We start from the raw sequence: 17,429 nt of genomic DNA, 5'->3' as shown, positions 1-17,429 counted from the left end.
GTTGTTGCTTGCAGTGTTCATTTTAGTAGTGAGACTTACTGATATCTTCAGTGTGTTTATCCTCTGTTGTGCTTTTTACAGGTGGAGTATAGAGAGATGGATGAGAGTCTTGCAAACCTGTCAGAAGATGAGTATTACTCTGAAGAAGAGAGAAATGCTAAAGCTGAGAAAGAGAAAAAACTACCACCACCACCTCCACCAGCTCCTGCAGAAGAAGAGAATGAAAGTGAGCCGGAGGAGCCATCTGGTGAGTAAAGAGAGACCTTCTCCTCTGACACTACTTACTGCCAGAAATTAAGCAGGGTCAGGTGCAGCGTCATGAATCCTGTGTCTGGTTTTGATTGGTTTTGAATGATTGTTTTGCAGTGTTTTCTTTGCTGGCCCTATATGTGGAAGGAGGGGAAAAATGCAGAAGAGCAGCCTGATAAAGATGGGTATATGCATGATGTAATTCCAAACTAAGCCAAACCTCTTATACTAGATTCTTATGATCCTTATTGACATGTCTTTGGAAGCTTATTGACCAGAATAGCCTCTTTGGCACTTAGCTGCCACACCTGCTCATGTACCAACATTTACTTATTCTTCTGAGAGAAAAGAGGTTAGATTTACTGGGGGGTTTGCTATACAGGAGAACAAATTTAATGTACAGTGATTCCTGTGGCTTTAAACTATGACTCTAACCTTAAGTTCTGGTTGGATACTGTTTGCTTAAACTTCAGTGCTTTTCTCATTACCTTTGACAGAGTTGTAAAGCTTCACTTTACATTGGGAAGTTTTTTGGTCAGTCTTGTTCAGGAAGCAGCTTTTGAAATTTATTGTATTAGCAGTACCCTATCCATTCTTTACCTCTGTTGTGTTTACAGCTACCACTATTAGTTAGGTCTGGTGTTGGTGCATCAGTCTACTATCTACAAAATCATGCTTTTGCAAAGTTTAGCTGTCGGAGAGATTTCATGAGATGATGTGTGTGCTAGTTGGTTTTAGACAGTAGCTGAAATCTAGTAGTTGAACTTTTGCTGGTTCATCACTGATGTGAATAACTGTTAGTCTTCAGTTCTACTGCTCTTAATTGGCTTCTTTTTGGCTGGCAGGTTTGAGAATGTAGACAATAGGACTGAAGTCAGTTTGGGGATACTTGCCTTCAGATTCAGAAAATATATTAAAAGCCACAGTTGTGTTTTATCTCTTAGGATTTGCCCCTGTAATCTCTCCTCAGCTGCAGCTGTTGGCTCCTGGCTTGATACAGGAATACCATAGCTCATATGCTTGACTGAAATATTTGCAATGATAAAAATCATCCCTGCCCATACTTGTAGTTGATCTGTCAAAAAATGGAATTTTAATAGGTGTAATTAAGGAAGTATCTTAAGTTTACTATTTAAGTTAGCTTAGACTTTGGGTTTAATCCTTGAGACCTAATATTAATACACTTTTGATATTTCTTAGATGCCATTTTGTGCCTCTAAGAATGATTATTGAAATCAGTTTGAGACATAGTCAATGAAGTAGTGTTTTACCCCATGAAGGAAGAAACATGGAAGATAGGCAGTGATAAACTCATGCTGTTCTATACACACAACAGTCTGTTAAGCAGTTAGTCTGCAAGCACTATATTTAGTTGTCTAAATACAACCAAATTTAAAACAGGCTATATCTAGCTGCCTAGAAATAAGTAGATTTCACATCATCATATCCTTTCTCCATTCCTAGAAATCCTGTGATATGCATGAGGCAGTGATGTAGAAAGGTGACAGATTTTCAGTTGTCATTCCATAGCTAGTCTTGCCGTATTTTTAAAGGCTTCTGAAATTATATACATTGGTGGATCTCTCTATCTTTGTCTTTATTAATGCAGGCATCAAGAGCATCAGGTCATCTATGCTGGCTGTTAAAGTGCATTGAAACTTCTAATTCAAACAACCATTAGCAGGAAGAGGCATGGAGTCTCCTGTATATAGAAACAATGTTTATAATTGAGGTTTTCTCCCTCTGTGACTTCTTTGAAGCAAAAATATGTGTTCAATAAGAAATATTAAATAGTACAGCAATACTAGAGCAGGTTTGCATATTGAAAATTTAACAAAATACAAAAAGTTAGCTTGTCTATTACTGTTAATTCAGTCTCATTGCAGACCTTAATAATTTACTCTGTATGTTTAAAGCCTGCAAAAACATAGGTAATGCAGTAGAGGTGTAAAGCTGTCGTGTTATAGGTTATGACCTTTTGTGTTGAAAAGCCTAATTGTGCAAACTGAAGAATGTAATAGTGACAGTAGCTGGTATTTCATTAGTCTGTCCTCACAGACGGTTTGCAGTAGAAGGAGGTTATTAAGTATCACACTTTAGGTGACAGCAAAATGCGGGTCTTATTTGGGGTGGGCTCAATTAATGTGTTCAGCTGTGGGGAATTCCAGATGTTTTGGCTATGCAGATTGTTATCATCTGGATCTGCAAGATTTACTGCATGTTACTGCAGAGCAGTTTTCAAAGGCGTAACAGTATTTCATGATTAAGGTAATTTCCTTAAAGTATCTCTCCTCTTTTTTACTTGAGAAATATTGTCTGATAGCAGAAAGCTTCCAAACTCACTTTCAGTGCTGAATGACATTTGTGTTCTTATTTGCCAATATCCCTTTTGAAATTAAGGAGCTTGCTGCTTTTGTTTTTCTCCTCTAAGGATCTTTTTTGTTTGCCCTCACCAAATTGGATTTTCATTCTTATAGCTTTCTGAAGGTTTTTTTTACCAGCTCCTGTCTTTTTAGTTTTGTCACTGTTCTTACTTTGTGGTAATCTTGTAGTTCCTAGCTACTGTTTTCCAAGGAAGTGTGAGACTGAATATGATCCAGATTAATGTCAAGTGAATAGTCAAAACTTAGTGGTACTCTGTCTCTGTCTTCCATCTGACTTGTCTGTTTTCCTAATTAAATTCAGTACTCAGTGGTAATCTTGTGCCACTATTCTTTATTTTAAGACAGTGGATGATTGTATGAAGTGGACTCCTTTGTAGACCTTTCTGATTGCTGTTCAGCTCATGGTCTGTTATTCAGTTGCCTTGAGACTTTCAGCAGATTCTGCTCCTGCACATGTTGTGTTCAGCTGCAGTAATTTGTTGTTAACACGGGTCAGCAGTTTGCTTGCTGCTTTGTTCCTTTGCAGCTGGAACATGACTTTCTTATGGGGAAGGAGGGGCTATCTGCACTAGCAGACCTTGTTTCCACACTTCTGTACTCAGACTGGGTAGCTTTTAGAATTATGTCCGAGCAAGCAGTAATAGTGATACTTTTTTTTGACCTAAAACTGAAAATGGTTTAGCTGTTATTAACAGAAGAGGAAAACACTGATTTCTTTTTGTAAGTAAACCAAGAGCAATTTTGTCCCCTCTACTCATTGTCAGTGCTAATTCAGGGACAATGAATGCCACAGGCTGATGTCAGCGTTTTTTCAATTTCTTAACTTGTGGAAGGCACAAGTGTAACTTTTCCCGCAAATTAAAGGCCTATGCTGGACTGTGAATATTGATGTTTGAGTTCTGCTAGTCTCTCCCAGAAGAGAAGCAGGTCTTGCAATGTTCCCAGCAAAATAAAGTACTTACAGTGTACATGAAGTGAGGAATTTTCTCTTGCTATTGCAGATATATTAGTTCAGAGAATCCTGGCTTTGGGACTTCTGAGGCATGTCAAAATACAATTATTTGTCATGGTCTCTCTTGTGAGTTTCTGAACTTCCCTGCTGGTAGACTGATTATATAAAAGTAGTGACTATTGCTCCTCTACTGTAGCTGAGTGAAAATGTCTTTCTTGTTTCAGTTCCTATTTTATATTATCTGTAAATGTGTATTGTTACAATATTCCAGATGTTACTCCAGGCTATCGAAGTATGAAAATATTTGGTTCACTCTCTGTGTCTTGCTTTAGGTGTTAAATTTGTAGTTCAGGTGAAATTCTTTTAAGTTAGTGTATCCCCTAAGAGCCTCAGATTACATTCTGGCAAAATTGTCCACCCAATCCCAAACTCTGAAGAGTAATCTTAACAATTGTGTGTTCAGCCTCAGGTTAGACCTTACTCTTACATGTTTAGAGATTACACCTTGAGCACCTGTGCTCTAGGAAGTGACTGTTCCATTTGCTACCTTGACCTCAGCAGTTTGTTTCAGTGGGGCTTTGTTTGGGCTTTAGAAAACACCCAATTTGCTGACTGTTGAAGCACTTGGTTTGAAGGAACCTTGGTACAGGAGCAGCTAGCTGAACAGTGTTCAGCCGTCTCTGTAGTGTTCCACGACTTCCTGCTCTCTGGAGGTGACAAGACTTCAGGCAAACATCTGACTCTGGAAGAATATCACTTGCAAGCTAAACTTGGAGCTAGCATCTCCTGTGAAGATTAGCAGTGTGTGAGGTGACCTATATTGGCTTTGTTCCTGCAGACATCACAGCTGTACTCATCTCTGTTGTAGAAATGCTCTGTTCCTGGTTGTGTTGTAGTCCTGTCAAGGCTGCTATTTAGGACTTAGATGCAGGCTAAGGTAATTTTGAGACTTCTTCAGATCTTTCAGATGAGTCCTTTGCCTTTCCTCATGTTTCCAGCCTTGGATATGTTGAAAGACCAATGTCTTTCAGTGCTGGGTGTTGATCACGTTACTGATCAATGGTATTGACATGTACTTTGCTTCAAAGGTGGTCATAGTCTGTTAGAACATTGTTGGTGTATCAAGAGCACTGAAGCCAAAATAAGTGGTCTGAGCCTTTCAAAAAAGTTCCGTCATCAAGCTTCAGGGAAGGGTTTATGGCAAAAAAAAGAATAGGCTCTCTTGAAAGTAAGAGGCTTTTCAAAATGATTCAAACTGTCCCCTTGCGTATGGGGAGTCTCGGGAGTACCAAGGGCAAGATTATCAAATTCTTACGGTTTGAGATCCATAGAATCTGATGGTATCCATCCACCAGATCTTGGCAGTAAGAAATGTAATCTTATTATTCAAATCCTAGCCATTAATGAAGTTGATCATAAGTATTTAGCCACCAGGAATGCTACATATTGTGTACTACTTTATTTCTCATAAAGTCTGATGTAAAGCGTTCCAGTAACATGGATGACACTAGAAGACTACAGAGTTTGGTACCCTGAACCTAGGTTCCAGAAGATGGGATTCTCAGAAAATGGGTTTAGTTAGTTGGTGAAATTTAATACCTAAAACGCCAACTGCCGGGCCTTTATGTCCAGTATGGTTTAACTTATGGAGTAAGGTCCCTGAGTTCTCCTCTTTCCTTCCACAGGGCAAGCAGGAGGACTTCAAGACGACAATTCTGGAGGGTATGGAGACGGCCAAGCATCAGGTGAGGGTGGCGTTTGATGCTTGCCACTTAGTAGCAAGAGCCGCCAAGTTAGGGATTGATGCTTGCAAGTGCGCATGGGTGTGGTTGTCCAGAACTTAGCAAGAGATACAGGAGTTGTTTACCCACCTGTTAAAAAAGCGAGGGTATTTTCAAATTTCAGTTGAGTTCTGTACCAACTATGGAAAAGGATGCTAACGTATGTTGAAATCCCTCAGGCCGATCTCTCATCCCTCCACTCCTCTCCATGTTCAGAGGAGTTCAAATGTGCAAAAAGATATTTCTTACCTAGCCAGTTTCTACCACCTAGAATGACACAGAAAGCCCTGGGCTTCAGCACAGTAGACCTTTTTTCTAATTTGCTGAAGAAACAGTGTGGAGTACCTTTTTGCTCCTTTGTTTTTGTTTTTTCTTTTGAAAGGGTTTGTGCTTGAGCTGTGTACCAGTGGTTAGCCCAGGAGGTTTATCTGTTGGGGAGATTCATAGTCTGCTTCTCAGTGGACTGGATTGTGAATTGCATTTGCCATTTGACCTAAGTACTGATGCTAGCAGTATGCACTTACTGCTTAATTCACAGAATTGGTATCTTTAAGTACTTAGAATGCTACTGAAAATCTTCCTCCAACTCTGCCGCTTTCGCTCTCACTTGAGGATTGAAGACTAGGGTTTTAAGCAAAGGAGTTGAAGGCTCCAGAACCTATTCTGTACCTCCAAGTTGCTCTTTTTGAAGCAAATATAACTTCAAGATATTCATCTGAGAGTGCATCCTTGCTGTTCTGAGTAAAGGAGCAAAGTTATGTTTTGGATCTTACCACTTGCACAGAATTTCTGACTGTTATAGATTGTGGGTTTAAGGGTGCATTGCCTATTTCATTTTTAGGTAGGCATTGGCTGTTTGGAAATTCTGCATATTTTGCATTTTATATATATGCTGAGGGTATGCTTTAGCAATTGTCCAATTCAGCAGCCAATAACTTTCCTTCAGTGTTTTTCATCTGCAGAAGTTTCAGTAAGTCTTTAAATGAGCAGCATCCCTCAAGATTTCTTCTGTGGGGAAGAAGATAATGAAAACTTCAGCACATTAGTTGCTGATGCTGAATGTCAGGAAGTGGCAAGTGTGTGCGCGAATGTGTGTGAAGAGGGAATGAGAATCCAGTCTAGGCAGACCCATTCCTACAGTCATTAAAGAGTTGCCTGCCCCAAGGAAAGCGTGCGTAGTTCTGAACTGGTACTCCCTTTAATGTGTTGCTTTCATGAAACGCAAGCAGTAAGGGTGTGGGATTGGGGGGGATTTAATCAGCCTGAAATTGATTTAACTTTGAGCTGTGTAGTTGCAGAAGTAAATTCAAGGACATTTAGTTCTTAAAAGATCTTCTGGTGGTTGGGCCAAATAAAACAGTATCTTCGCTAATAGTAGCTAGATTTTTTTCTAAACTCTGCTGTCAAACCCTTTTGTGTTTTTGTTTTGTTTTATTTTGTTTTCCTAAACACCAGTGCTCATCTGGAGCTATTCTGACATTTTAGTTTTAAAGTTCAGGTATTGCCATAAAAGACGTGTGGCTTTGAAAAAACCAACAACAAAAAAACCCCACCTTGGAGTTCTTTCCAAGGCTGTTAGGAACGCCAGTTTCTCTGGCTTCTCAGTTTGAAGAAATAAATTGCAAAGCTTTTCAAGAAACTGGTGAGTTGCCTTAAATCCACATGTCTGAGAGTTTCCTGGTAGTTGATCACTGCATGACAGTCAACACTTTTTAGCAAATATCTGGAGAAGGCACACTCATTTTAGCATAAGCCTGTAAGAGGGAGTCAGGTTCAGCATTTCAAATCCTTAACTAGCTATTCTCTGAAAATTGTGCTGCCGAGCTCTTTGCTAACACTTGATGATCTAGAACTTTAATTAAGATTTGTTAATGTTAGTAATGTATCAGAGAATTGGTAACTTTGGTTTGATTTACGTGCACAATTTTATGGAGTTCATAGTTTAGCATATGCATTCACGTGTAGGTGTTTGCACAGTTGGTCCAGTGTTAGGCTGAAGGACAACGAAAGGGCTGGGGGATGTTTATTACTGGAGAAGCTGATGTTCTAGCAGAGCTATGGGTTTCTATTCCATAGCTGCATATTAGTGTCAAGAAGCATTGTGGGTGTGTCAACTTTTCCTATTGTTAATTGCATTTTACTTTCTTGCAGTGCTCTGTAGCCTCTGTTACTAATTTCCTTGTGTTGTAAAATTCCTGTAAATATTATAGACAGTTTTCTTTACCTTGAGTCATCACACAGTTAGATCCTCTAATCTTTGCTTGTGAATGAATTTTTTTAGCTTCACAACCTTTTCCTTGCTTAAATTTTTTCTTCACCTTTCGGATGTAAAAATGCTTCGAAGTTAAAGGTGTGTGTGGTTGCACCAGAACCGAAAGAAGAGAATTCCTTTCCCCAATACAGTGACGTGTACTTCTGCACACGAACTTCAAACTTTCAGACAGTTGTCTTGGTTAGTGTAACACACTGCAAGCTTATATTTTCTTTTATATTTATTACATTCTTTTGAACAGTTCCAGTTTCAGCAAATGATCTTAATCTTACTATGTTACTTGTGGGTTTTTTTTCCCCCTGGGATGTATTGGCTTATATCTTTCCAGATTGAATGTCCTCTCCTCTGTCGGTCCTGATCTTAAGTCACTTCCTAGGACATAGAAGATTTATGTTGTTCTTGTATTTCACATCTCAGTATTTCATTTTGCTCGCTGTGCCTGCAAGATTCGCTTTCTGCATTCTACTTGTGCTGTAGCACTTTATGCAGCTGTGTCTTGGTTTGTTACTTTATATATAGTGTAACATTCAAATGAGATTGAGGAATGTAGGGTACATAACTGTATTATTACTTCATTGCTGGTGTTTGAATGGATAGAAGTACAGGTGTCTTTATGAACGAAGTCTTTCCACAGAGAAAATGTCTCCTGTATATGTTCAACATTAGTCTCTTATGTGGAGCATTTAAAAGGAAAAGTCAGAAATCTGTAGTTGTTGATTTGTAGGCAGCACTTGGGGAAGGGACACAGGAAAAGCATAAGAAGGATTGTATTTCATTGCACTGCCTGTTGTGAATATATAAAATATGCAAAAAGAGAGGTTAAGATGTGTTCCTCTAGCTTCAGGAGTTCAGTGCAAATGAAACCTTGAAAAGCAGGTGAGAGGGGACTGTAGGCATTGTGCTTGTATCTTATAGATCTTTTGGCATTGAATGGGTTCCAAAATGTTTTTCATATTCTGATAGAAACTGGAAACCACACAAATGAAGGACAGCATCTAAAGCAGTTACGTTTTATTGATATTATATTTTATATATATGTTTATATATAATATTATATGTTATATTGATCTGTGCCCCTGTGCCTCTTATTTTTCAGGGTTTTGTTTAGGTTTTTGTCTTGTTTTGTTTTTTTCCCCTGTAGTATAGTTTTTTCATTAACCCTAGATGATACCTGTAATTCAAAGAACTGTTGACTTGGGAACCTGCATGTCTTGCAGAAGTAAATAAAAGGACTAAATGAAAGCATGACATGATATTGGCCACCATATCACCTCATGGCTAGATGCACTGGCTAGGAAGGGTAGTGTAAAAATACTTATTTAGCAGTTCCTTTTGCAGTGCCTGTAGACAACTTGTCTTTTTATTGTAGGTGTGGAGGGTGCAGCTTTCCAGAGTAGACTTCCACATGACCGTATGACATCTCAAGAAGCTGCCTGCTTCCCTGATATAATCAGTGGGCCACAGCAGACTCAGAAGGTGTTTCTGTACATCAGGAACCGCACCGTAAGTTTATTGTAAAAGTATTGATGAAAAAAGGGTAGGGCGTTTGTGTACCTTGCAAAGACTTTTTGGCAGTTACCGTGTCTAACAGTTGGTCGATTTTTTTTGAGACGGTGGGCTTTCATTTCTGGCATCCTATCATGCTCTAAGTTGCTAAGGAAGGTGTTATCCATTTCTTGATTGAGGCAGTGCTGTGAGGCAGCATAAAGAATCTGCAGTATATTTACAATATCCAAATTACAGTCATAACAGCCATCAAAACTACATGATTCAGCTAATACAGCTTTTTAAAAGTAAACAAACAGAAAGCTGGTGCAAGTGTTCTATTACTTAATCCCAGTTTAAAGAAGTTTCTGTAGAATACTTAAAAATAATTTTCAATCAAGACCTTGTTGCTTAGAATAAGGCAAACCTCTCAGCTTTTATTTTTTTACTTTGCTTAGCATTCAGTTGCTGTAATACTGAGACATCAAGCCAGTCATGTGGCTTATTCCCAGAACAGAATAGTTACTTTGCCAGCTTTGATTTCATAAAAGAAATTGTAATGTTGAAGAAATGAAACTCTTGCTTCTGAACGTTTGTAGCATTTCTGCCCAATTCAAAACTTACATGCAACTTAAAATATAGAAAGAAGGGGCAATATTCAAATAATTCATTGGGGACTTCATTCACTTGAGTTCAGGCAAGCATGCCTGAAGTTTAAACCTTAGTAAAACAGTAATATTATGTTTTGCAGATGGTGCTTTTAAATTGTGACAATGCTTTTAAGTTCCTCAGCACACAAACGGGGTTCAGGGCTTTCTCCTGTACTTAGAAAAGAGTGTTTTAGAAAACTTAAGTCACACTAGAAAAATTAAGAGTAGGAAAGCAGGAAATATTTTGAAAATTGCTTTGTTACCATAGTTAAGAGAGAAAACACCTTATGCACCATTCAGTTTTTTTCACAGACTTAATATGATCAAGGGGCATCACAGTGTATTAACCATGGTAGCACCCCGTGCTTAATAACTTGAAGTTATTCAAAATTTATGCATGGTGGACATCTTCATGCTGAGAGCGTGACTTTTGCTATTCCTGTGAAATCTCCCTCTAATTAACCTAAGTTGTAAGTTTTGGGAAGTCATGAGATGCATAAAAACAGACCAAGGTAAGCCAAAAAGTTGGAAAACCAGTTTGCTCAAAATGTATAGTGAGTAGTCCTTTTACAAACACATTAGAAGCAGAAAAGCCTTCCCCTGAAACTAATAAATGACTGAGATTTAAAGGAATGCTTGGAAGGGGTATTTGCAGGACTGCACTAGAAAAGCTGCATTGCTGATCTTTGGTCCTTATTCGCTATGGAGGAACTTAGAGAAGTTCCTAAGCAGGAATCCCTCTCCGAGGAAGACTTGTGAAATCTCTTCCAGTCAAGATAGCAGAGGTTATAGAACAGCAGATTAAGCAAATGGTAATATAAATAGAGCTCTGGAAGAGCTGTGAACTGCAGTGTGCATCCTATTACTTATAGCTGGCACAGTACCAAGGGATTTGAAAATACTGAAGAAGGCATGAATGCCCAGAGTTCCCGGAGGTTAGAGGAGTTAGACTAGTAAGTCTGATATTTCCAATTTGCCTGGTAACCAATGGAATCAAGAATTGAATGAATGACCTGGTAAGTAAAAATGCATTTTGGAAGGCTCACAGTAGCTCTTATAAAGGGAAGTCATCCTTTAAAGTCCATCCGAGTTCTTCGGAGGACTCATGAGAAAGTGAACAAAGGAGGTCCACTTCATGTGATCTTCTACATGAATCCCCCCACCCCAAAACAACAAAAAATCACAACCAACCAATGAAAAAAAAAAACAAAACACCCCACCCAAAACAGTAAAAGCTCTTGCTAAATTACTGTTGGTTAAAGCAGATCATGAAAATTTACAAAGCAGAATGTAAGGATAAATGATCTGTTGTGGCAGTGCAGGGCGGGTGTGGTTTGAAGCCTTTAAAATCTTCTAAGGCCTGCACTGTTCTGTGTATTCATAGGGGGTCTACAAATCAGAATTTGTAAAGAAATGGAAATTTGCTGGACATACCAAGTTATTTTAGGTGGTAAAATGAGGACTACAAAAACTACAAAAGACTCTTATGGGTAACTGGGTGATAACATAGCAGATGAAATTAATTTTAAATCACAGTAAACTAATGTGCATAATGGAAGTAATTGTATATATATACACATAGAGATTTATATATAAAAATATAGATTGTGGGCTTTGCACTCTTCCAACTGAGAATGGAATCTTAGCATTATGGTACGTAGTACTACAAAATGGGTAGTTCCACATTCAGAAGTTATCAGAAAGAACGTTGTTAAAAATTACTTGGAAAACAAGTGGAAGAGAGTACTATGCTAAAGATGAAATTTGCCTCAAATGGCCTCCCAAATTATATGGAAATTCTTTCTTAATCTTTCCTATTCGTTATATTTGTATGATTTCCACTTTAATTTGGTATCTGTGAGGAGCCGTGAAGTTCAGTAGTGCAATTGTAGAGAAATACCTAAATAAGTGGCTAATTCTGGAATGTAAAATGATGTGGAGATGCTATGTCTGACCTAGATCTAGGTATTGAACAGTTATTTATTAACTATTGCCATCCATGCCATGAAGTAGGAGTTCTGTTGGGGAAACAGAATTTTTCAGTTTCACCAATCAAACAGTGGTGATTCTGTTATTCTGTGCTTTTTTTTCTAGCATGAAGTGACATAATTAATATTTCACAGGCAGCTCTTCCTGCTTGGTTTTTGAACTGTAACTGCCCTCTAAATTTCTTTCTTGTACATACGTGGCCTGTGTAGTCCATGGTAGTGTCTTGTATCAGTGAACATGGATTAGATGATTAAAGGTCTGAGATAAATAAACTTCATAAGATGACAAATACTTCTGTAGCTTTTACAAAAATAATGTGAAATTTGATGCTGAAAAGTCAGATGCTGGCTGATGTTGCATGCCCAATTAAAATATCACACGTATCATACTTGCCATGCAGGTGGAAGGAGGGCTGTACATAGAAGCATTCCGGTGCTTTAGTTTTGTAGCTTTTGTTCTTTCAGTGTATGTTTTCTTGTATGTGTGATTAGGAGATTGCTAACTTGATGCATTTCCACTTACTTGAAATGGTGTAGGAAGTTAAAATGGACTCTATGGCACCCTAAAGAACACTGGAAGGCAAAGCTCAGTGCAGCTTGGATAGCACTGCCAAAGTTTAACTCATTAGAAGGTTTCATCTACTAACAGTACGTGGTAACAAACACGCACGTGGTAAATAACTCTTTTGTATTGCTTAATATAATGTGTCTTATTGTTTGTTTAAATACAGCTGCAGCTCTGGTTGGATAACCCAAAGATTCAGTTGACATTTGAGGCAACTATCCAGCAATTAGAAGCACCTTATAATAGTAAGTCAAGTCTTACTGCCAAAACCATACTGTATGTATCATTGCTATTCTTTTTCAGTTTTGATTGTGGAAAAGCTGCTCAGAATCAAGAGAGGATTTCAGATGGGTCCTTTTGTTAGTGGAGCTCCATGAGCATTCGTGTACAGAATGGGATATTGCAGTATGCTCATGTTTCAGGTTTGTTAGAGTTCATTTGTCTGGTAAAGAAGTATATCCCTAGCAGAATTCAAAAAAGCTGGTAAAAAGATGAGTTGTTACAGAAGTTTCCTGTGAGTGAATTCACATGCAGCTTTTAAGGTTTGCTACAACTTCACGGTGGTTTGCAGCTGTGAGATTTTCTTAATCATAAGCTTTCTGGGAGGCAGTAAAAAATTGCATAAAACTTGAATGGACTAGTTGTGATGAAAGAAGGCAGTAAAAGAGCGAGGAGTTACTGCTTGCAAATGTAGGCCATTTCACCCTTCTCAAAAAAGATTCCAATAAACTGGAATAGGGTGGAGGGGAGCAATAAAGAAAAAGTAATTAAAGAAGAAAATAATGCTGAAATGAAAGCAGATACACTGTCAAGTATTGCAAAATAGTGAATTATTGTGTTTATAAAAACAAAAATTAGAACTCAGTGCTCCAGTAATGGCTTGGCTTAACACTGGCAAATCGCATTACAGTTCTGTGTGCAGTTCACCAGATTTCTGCAGTCAATTTCAGAAAAGGTGTTCTTCCACACTAGATAAATAGAAGCATTTAATGTCCTGTACAGCTGTTCAGGCAGTATTTAAAACTGCAGTATAGCACGGAACACAGCTTGTGGTTTCCAGAAAACTTTAACCTCAGCCTTCTTCAAGAAGATGGATTCTTCAGTAGGGCAACTGGGAGTGCAGAAAGGGATGTGTTCAGTGTGACTTTGCTGGGTTGCTGCTGTGATACGTTTGCTTGTGAGTATGTTTTCAGTACATACGTGCTGCTGAACGTACAGAATAATTTTAAAACATTACAATTTTGTAGGTGATACGGTGCTCGTTCACAGAGTACACAGCTATCTGGAGCGGCATGGTCTAATCAACTTTGGTATCTACAAAAGAGTGAAGCCCCTTCCAAGTAAGAAACTTGAAAATTGTTTTTAATTAGAGTTTTGTTTTATTGTTCTGTGATTTATTAGGACAAATTTTGGAGTGGTTTTTTTAGGATTGCGGTGCTGAGAAAATAAAAAAAGGCTGGAGAGCTGTCTGGCTATAGATGTTCATGTTTTTTATTTTGGCATGGAGAAGCCAAGTATTTAGGTAAATCACTGAGAGGGAAAATGTTTGCAAATCTTCTGTAGATAATTCGGTGGCTGTCACTGTTTAATGAGTTATCTTTGTTCCTTCTTTGAATAACAAAAGACAGAAACATAATACAGTACTTACACCTGTTATATGCTTATATGATGCTTGAATTTTACAAGTGCTGAACTTGTCTGTCCTTTCTAGGTTTTATTCTTCTGGGGCAGAAAGAAATAAAACCTATGATACTTTGTCCCACAGTAATTAATAAGAATCAGTTTCTTGTTCAAACAATTATCCTTCAGAAGTATTTTTCCTCCTGTTTTCTTCCTTGTCACAGATGTGCTACTGGTGTATTTTTCTTGTACCTGTCTCATTAAGAAAAATAGTAAAGTGTTTTACTGTTACCATATTATGTACATAATTACTTCAATTTTCTTTTTGTGGCTATTTGTTTTGTTAAAGAGTTTGTTCTGTCAGAACTACTGATGAGAAGGAAGCTGCTTTTTGGTTTTGGTATCTCTTAAATGCAACTTTAACATGACGCTTACAATGTAGTAATGCACATATAGAGCTTGTAACTTATTTTTCCTTTTCTTTAGCCAAGAAGACTGGAAAGGTGATCATTATTGGTTCTGGAGTCTCTGGGTTGGCAGCAGCTCGCCAGCTGCAGAGTTTTGGAATGGATGTCACAGTTCTGGAAGCCAGGGTATGAATTTCTGTGCTATTTTACTTCTGTACAGAAACTTAACCAGTAACCACATTCAGTACTAGCATAAGGCTAAGTATCCCAGCAGCATGCCCAAGATGGTTAAGCTTGTGTGTGGTTACAGGCAGCCAGGATGTATTGCTGAGTACTAAACCTGTCTCACTAGGAAATGAGTGTATCTGTTCTCACTGGGAGTTGGCTAATGCTTTCTCAGGGGTGGACTGTATAGTCAGATGCTAGTGTCATATGCTTACACCAGTAACAGGCTGGAATCTTCTTCGTTTCATGATTAGGAACTGATTTTTTACTGGAAAGCAGAACACAAGTCTGTATGTCAAGAACCTGCCCGTTAAATAGAATCATTGTTTGGAATTGCCACACAACATCAGGCAGGATATTTTTCTTGGCACCTTTTAAGTCTACATTAATTCTTTCCTTGTTTATTACTTTGTGCTTAACAGAGGCTTTAAAGTTATATAGAGCTACATTTTGTGGTACGTGAACTAGCTGATTGTTCTTCCAGTAATAAGGTATTCTTTTATATCCAGCCCTAAGTGGAATCTCCTCTTTTTTTTTTTTAAGTTAAAGGTTTTTTCATATAATCTAATCAATTGAGAACAGCTTGATGCTCATTTAAAATAAATAAATCCATTGACCAATTAAATTGGAATTTATCTTGTGTTTTACTTCCTGACTTAATTTTGTTTGTGTATTTACTTCTGATGCTTTTTTAGCACAGATTAAAATAATCTGCTTAAGTTTTTTATTAGAGTAATGTTTCAGGCTCTTCATTTTGCTAGCTACTGCTCTTGTTGCTAGGGAGCAAGAGCTGCTGGTTCTGTCCTTCACAGGTTCCATACCAGTAGAGCAAAGGAGAGTGCAACAACCTAATTGGTTAGGAGTCTCTTGCTCACCTAAATGTATTGTAGGGTTTTTTGCTTGGTTGGTTTGGTTTTGGGCTTTTGGTGGTTTTTTTTGGTTTGTGGGCTTTTTTTTCCCCAAGCTGAAAGAAAGTGATCTGTGCTGTAACCTGGGTTTTGTTCTATGCATCTTTGTTACAACCAATAGGTAGATCCGGCAAGAGGCTGTTTTAAAGTAATGTACAATATTTTTCAGTCATTTTTGTCTAGACTGCTGCATCTCTTCTTGAGTAGTTTGTATTTTTTTTATTTTTTAAGGCTGTCTGGTGTTTTCTCACATTATGATTTCAGCGATTCAGGTAGTTTCTTTGTGTCCACTCATTTTCTGTAACTTTTAGACTATTAGTTTATATGCTTCTGAATTGCTGATATAATTACTAAAAATAGAAGTTTACATTTTTATATGAATTGGTAGCTGTTTGGGATCGTTGCCCAATTGTAATTGATATTTCTCTCTGATACCATCCAGCTAGTTGATAATAGAGAAAGGTGGCTTTTTTTTCCTTAAGTTTGAAGCGGTAGGAAAATAAGTGTCATCCTTAAGTCAGTAGTATGTGTCAAGAATCGAAAACTTTTTTCCTGCTTCTAAAATGGGCTGTTGATTTGTGGTTATCTTCTTGATTGATAGCTGGGTCTTCTGTGGAGAATAGATAGGCAGAGAGTAGATAGGCGTAATTGGCTGATGGTTTTTCTAACCCTAAAATTTAGTTTTCTCAAGCACAGCTAAATCATTTCCTACATAGCTGTTGGATTTTGTAGTAGGAAGTGGGAGGAGGAAATCTAGTATATAACTTAATCTATCCATGGACAATGAAGGACTGATTTTAGAATCACATTAGATCCTACTGTAGATACAGTTAAATCCGTCCAAATCAGGTTAGGCATCTTTTTCCTTTTCTTTCCTTTTTTTTTCTTTTTTTTTTTTTTTTTTTTAATGCAACTTAAACATGTTATTGCTTAACTTAGGCAAATTAATTGAGATCAAGTGTTCATTTGCAGAGGTTCTTGGAAAATTGTACATTCTATTTATTGAACCTTAGAATCGGAGAATACTTATACTACATTCTGTAGAAGTTTCAGTGATTATGTTTAAGTGAGGTGTATTGCCCGATGTTACAGGAGGTTTAATATATTGTGCTTTTAAAAGGACCGAGTAGGAGGAAGAGTTGCTACCTTTCGCAAAGGGAACTATGTTGCTGATCTAGGAGCAATGGTGGTAACAGGACTTGGTGAGTTTTTCAGAATAAAAAGGAGTGGGGAGGAAAATTGTGGGGCAAGATGTTACAAATCTGAAACATTATGCTATTTCCTTTCATGGCCAAAATAATTGGGTATTTTTAACTATTAAAAAGTAGATGTTCTAGTTCAGCCTCTTTGGTAGTTAGTATTTTTCATAAGTGAATCTTCAGAACAGATGGCAGCCTGCACTAAAAGCTGGGATTTTTGTTGGTGTCATAGTTCTCATTGGTCACTGAAGTCATACAGGTGCTTGTGACATTATCAAACTGTTGTAGATCTATTCTTTTGCAGTTTGCTTGTGCTTCGTGGAATTCTTTGCTCTTTCCTTGGCATTCTGTCCTTTAGTGTGTCTGTTCCTCTGCCCAGTTCCTTTTAAGGGTGGTGTCTGCACTGGGTTCATTGCATGTGCTGAGCAAGTTTTTCTAAAGCTGCTTTACCCAGCTGCCTGTGGCCTCTGAGCTCAGGTCCTTGGACTGAATTTCTTGGTACTCCTAGTTGTTCCCTTGGATCTTCCAAAGTATAAGCTGAAACTGAACATGGAGAAGTAGGAATTTAGTGAGGGGATTAGTTGAGTAGCTAAGAGCAAAGTAAATAAGAGCAAATAAATAGCAAAGCTATAAGATGGGAGAGACCCCAAAGAGATAGAATATGTTTTTGTCTTTATACAGGAAAAAAAGGGAGGAGGGGGAATGAAGAACAGAGCCAATCTAAAGAGAAAGCCCTTCTTAAAG

The 17,429-nt window shown here is 37.9% G+C and overlaps 1 protein-coding gene across 4 annotated transcripts in view; it reads left to right on the top strand.

The window, feature by feature from the left end:
* The window catches only part of KDM1A (lysine demethylase 1A), a 49,283-nt gene that overhangs the window by 3,164 nt on the left and 28,690 nt on the right, over positions 1-17,429 (top strand). For 2 of the 4 annotated variants that reach the window (XM_052810924.1, XM_052810922.1), the window contains exons 2-8: positions 82-247; positions 5,271-5,330; positions 9,008-9,141; positions 12,493-12,571; positions 13,574-13,666; positions 14,433-14,539; positions 16,607-16,688. In XM_052810924.1, the coding sequence (XP_052666884.1) occupies positions 82-247; positions 5,271-5,330; positions 9,008-9,141; positions 12,493-12,571; positions 13,574-13,666; positions 14,433-14,539; positions 16,607-16,688 (721 nt within the window). The remainder of the gene's footprint in view (positions 1-81; positions 248-5,270; positions 5,331-9,007; positions 9,142-12,492; positions 12,572-13,573; positions 13,667-14,432; positions 14,540-16,606; positions 16,689-17,429) is intronic. The other 2 variants (XM_052810925.1, XM_052810923.1) reach the window with 2 other exon arrangements.

The sequence above is a fragment of the Harpia harpyja genome, chromosome 16 (genome assembly GCF_026419915.1).
Source record: "Harpia harpyja isolate bHarHar1 chromosome 16, bHarHar1 primary haplotype, whole genome shotgun sequence".
Taxonomy (NCBI): Eukaryota; Metazoa; Chordata; class Aves; order Accipitriformes; family Accipitridae; genus Harpia; species Harpia harpyja.
Note: the sequence above shows the minus strand (reverse complement) of the source record. Positions and strands in the feature narration are given on the sequence as shown.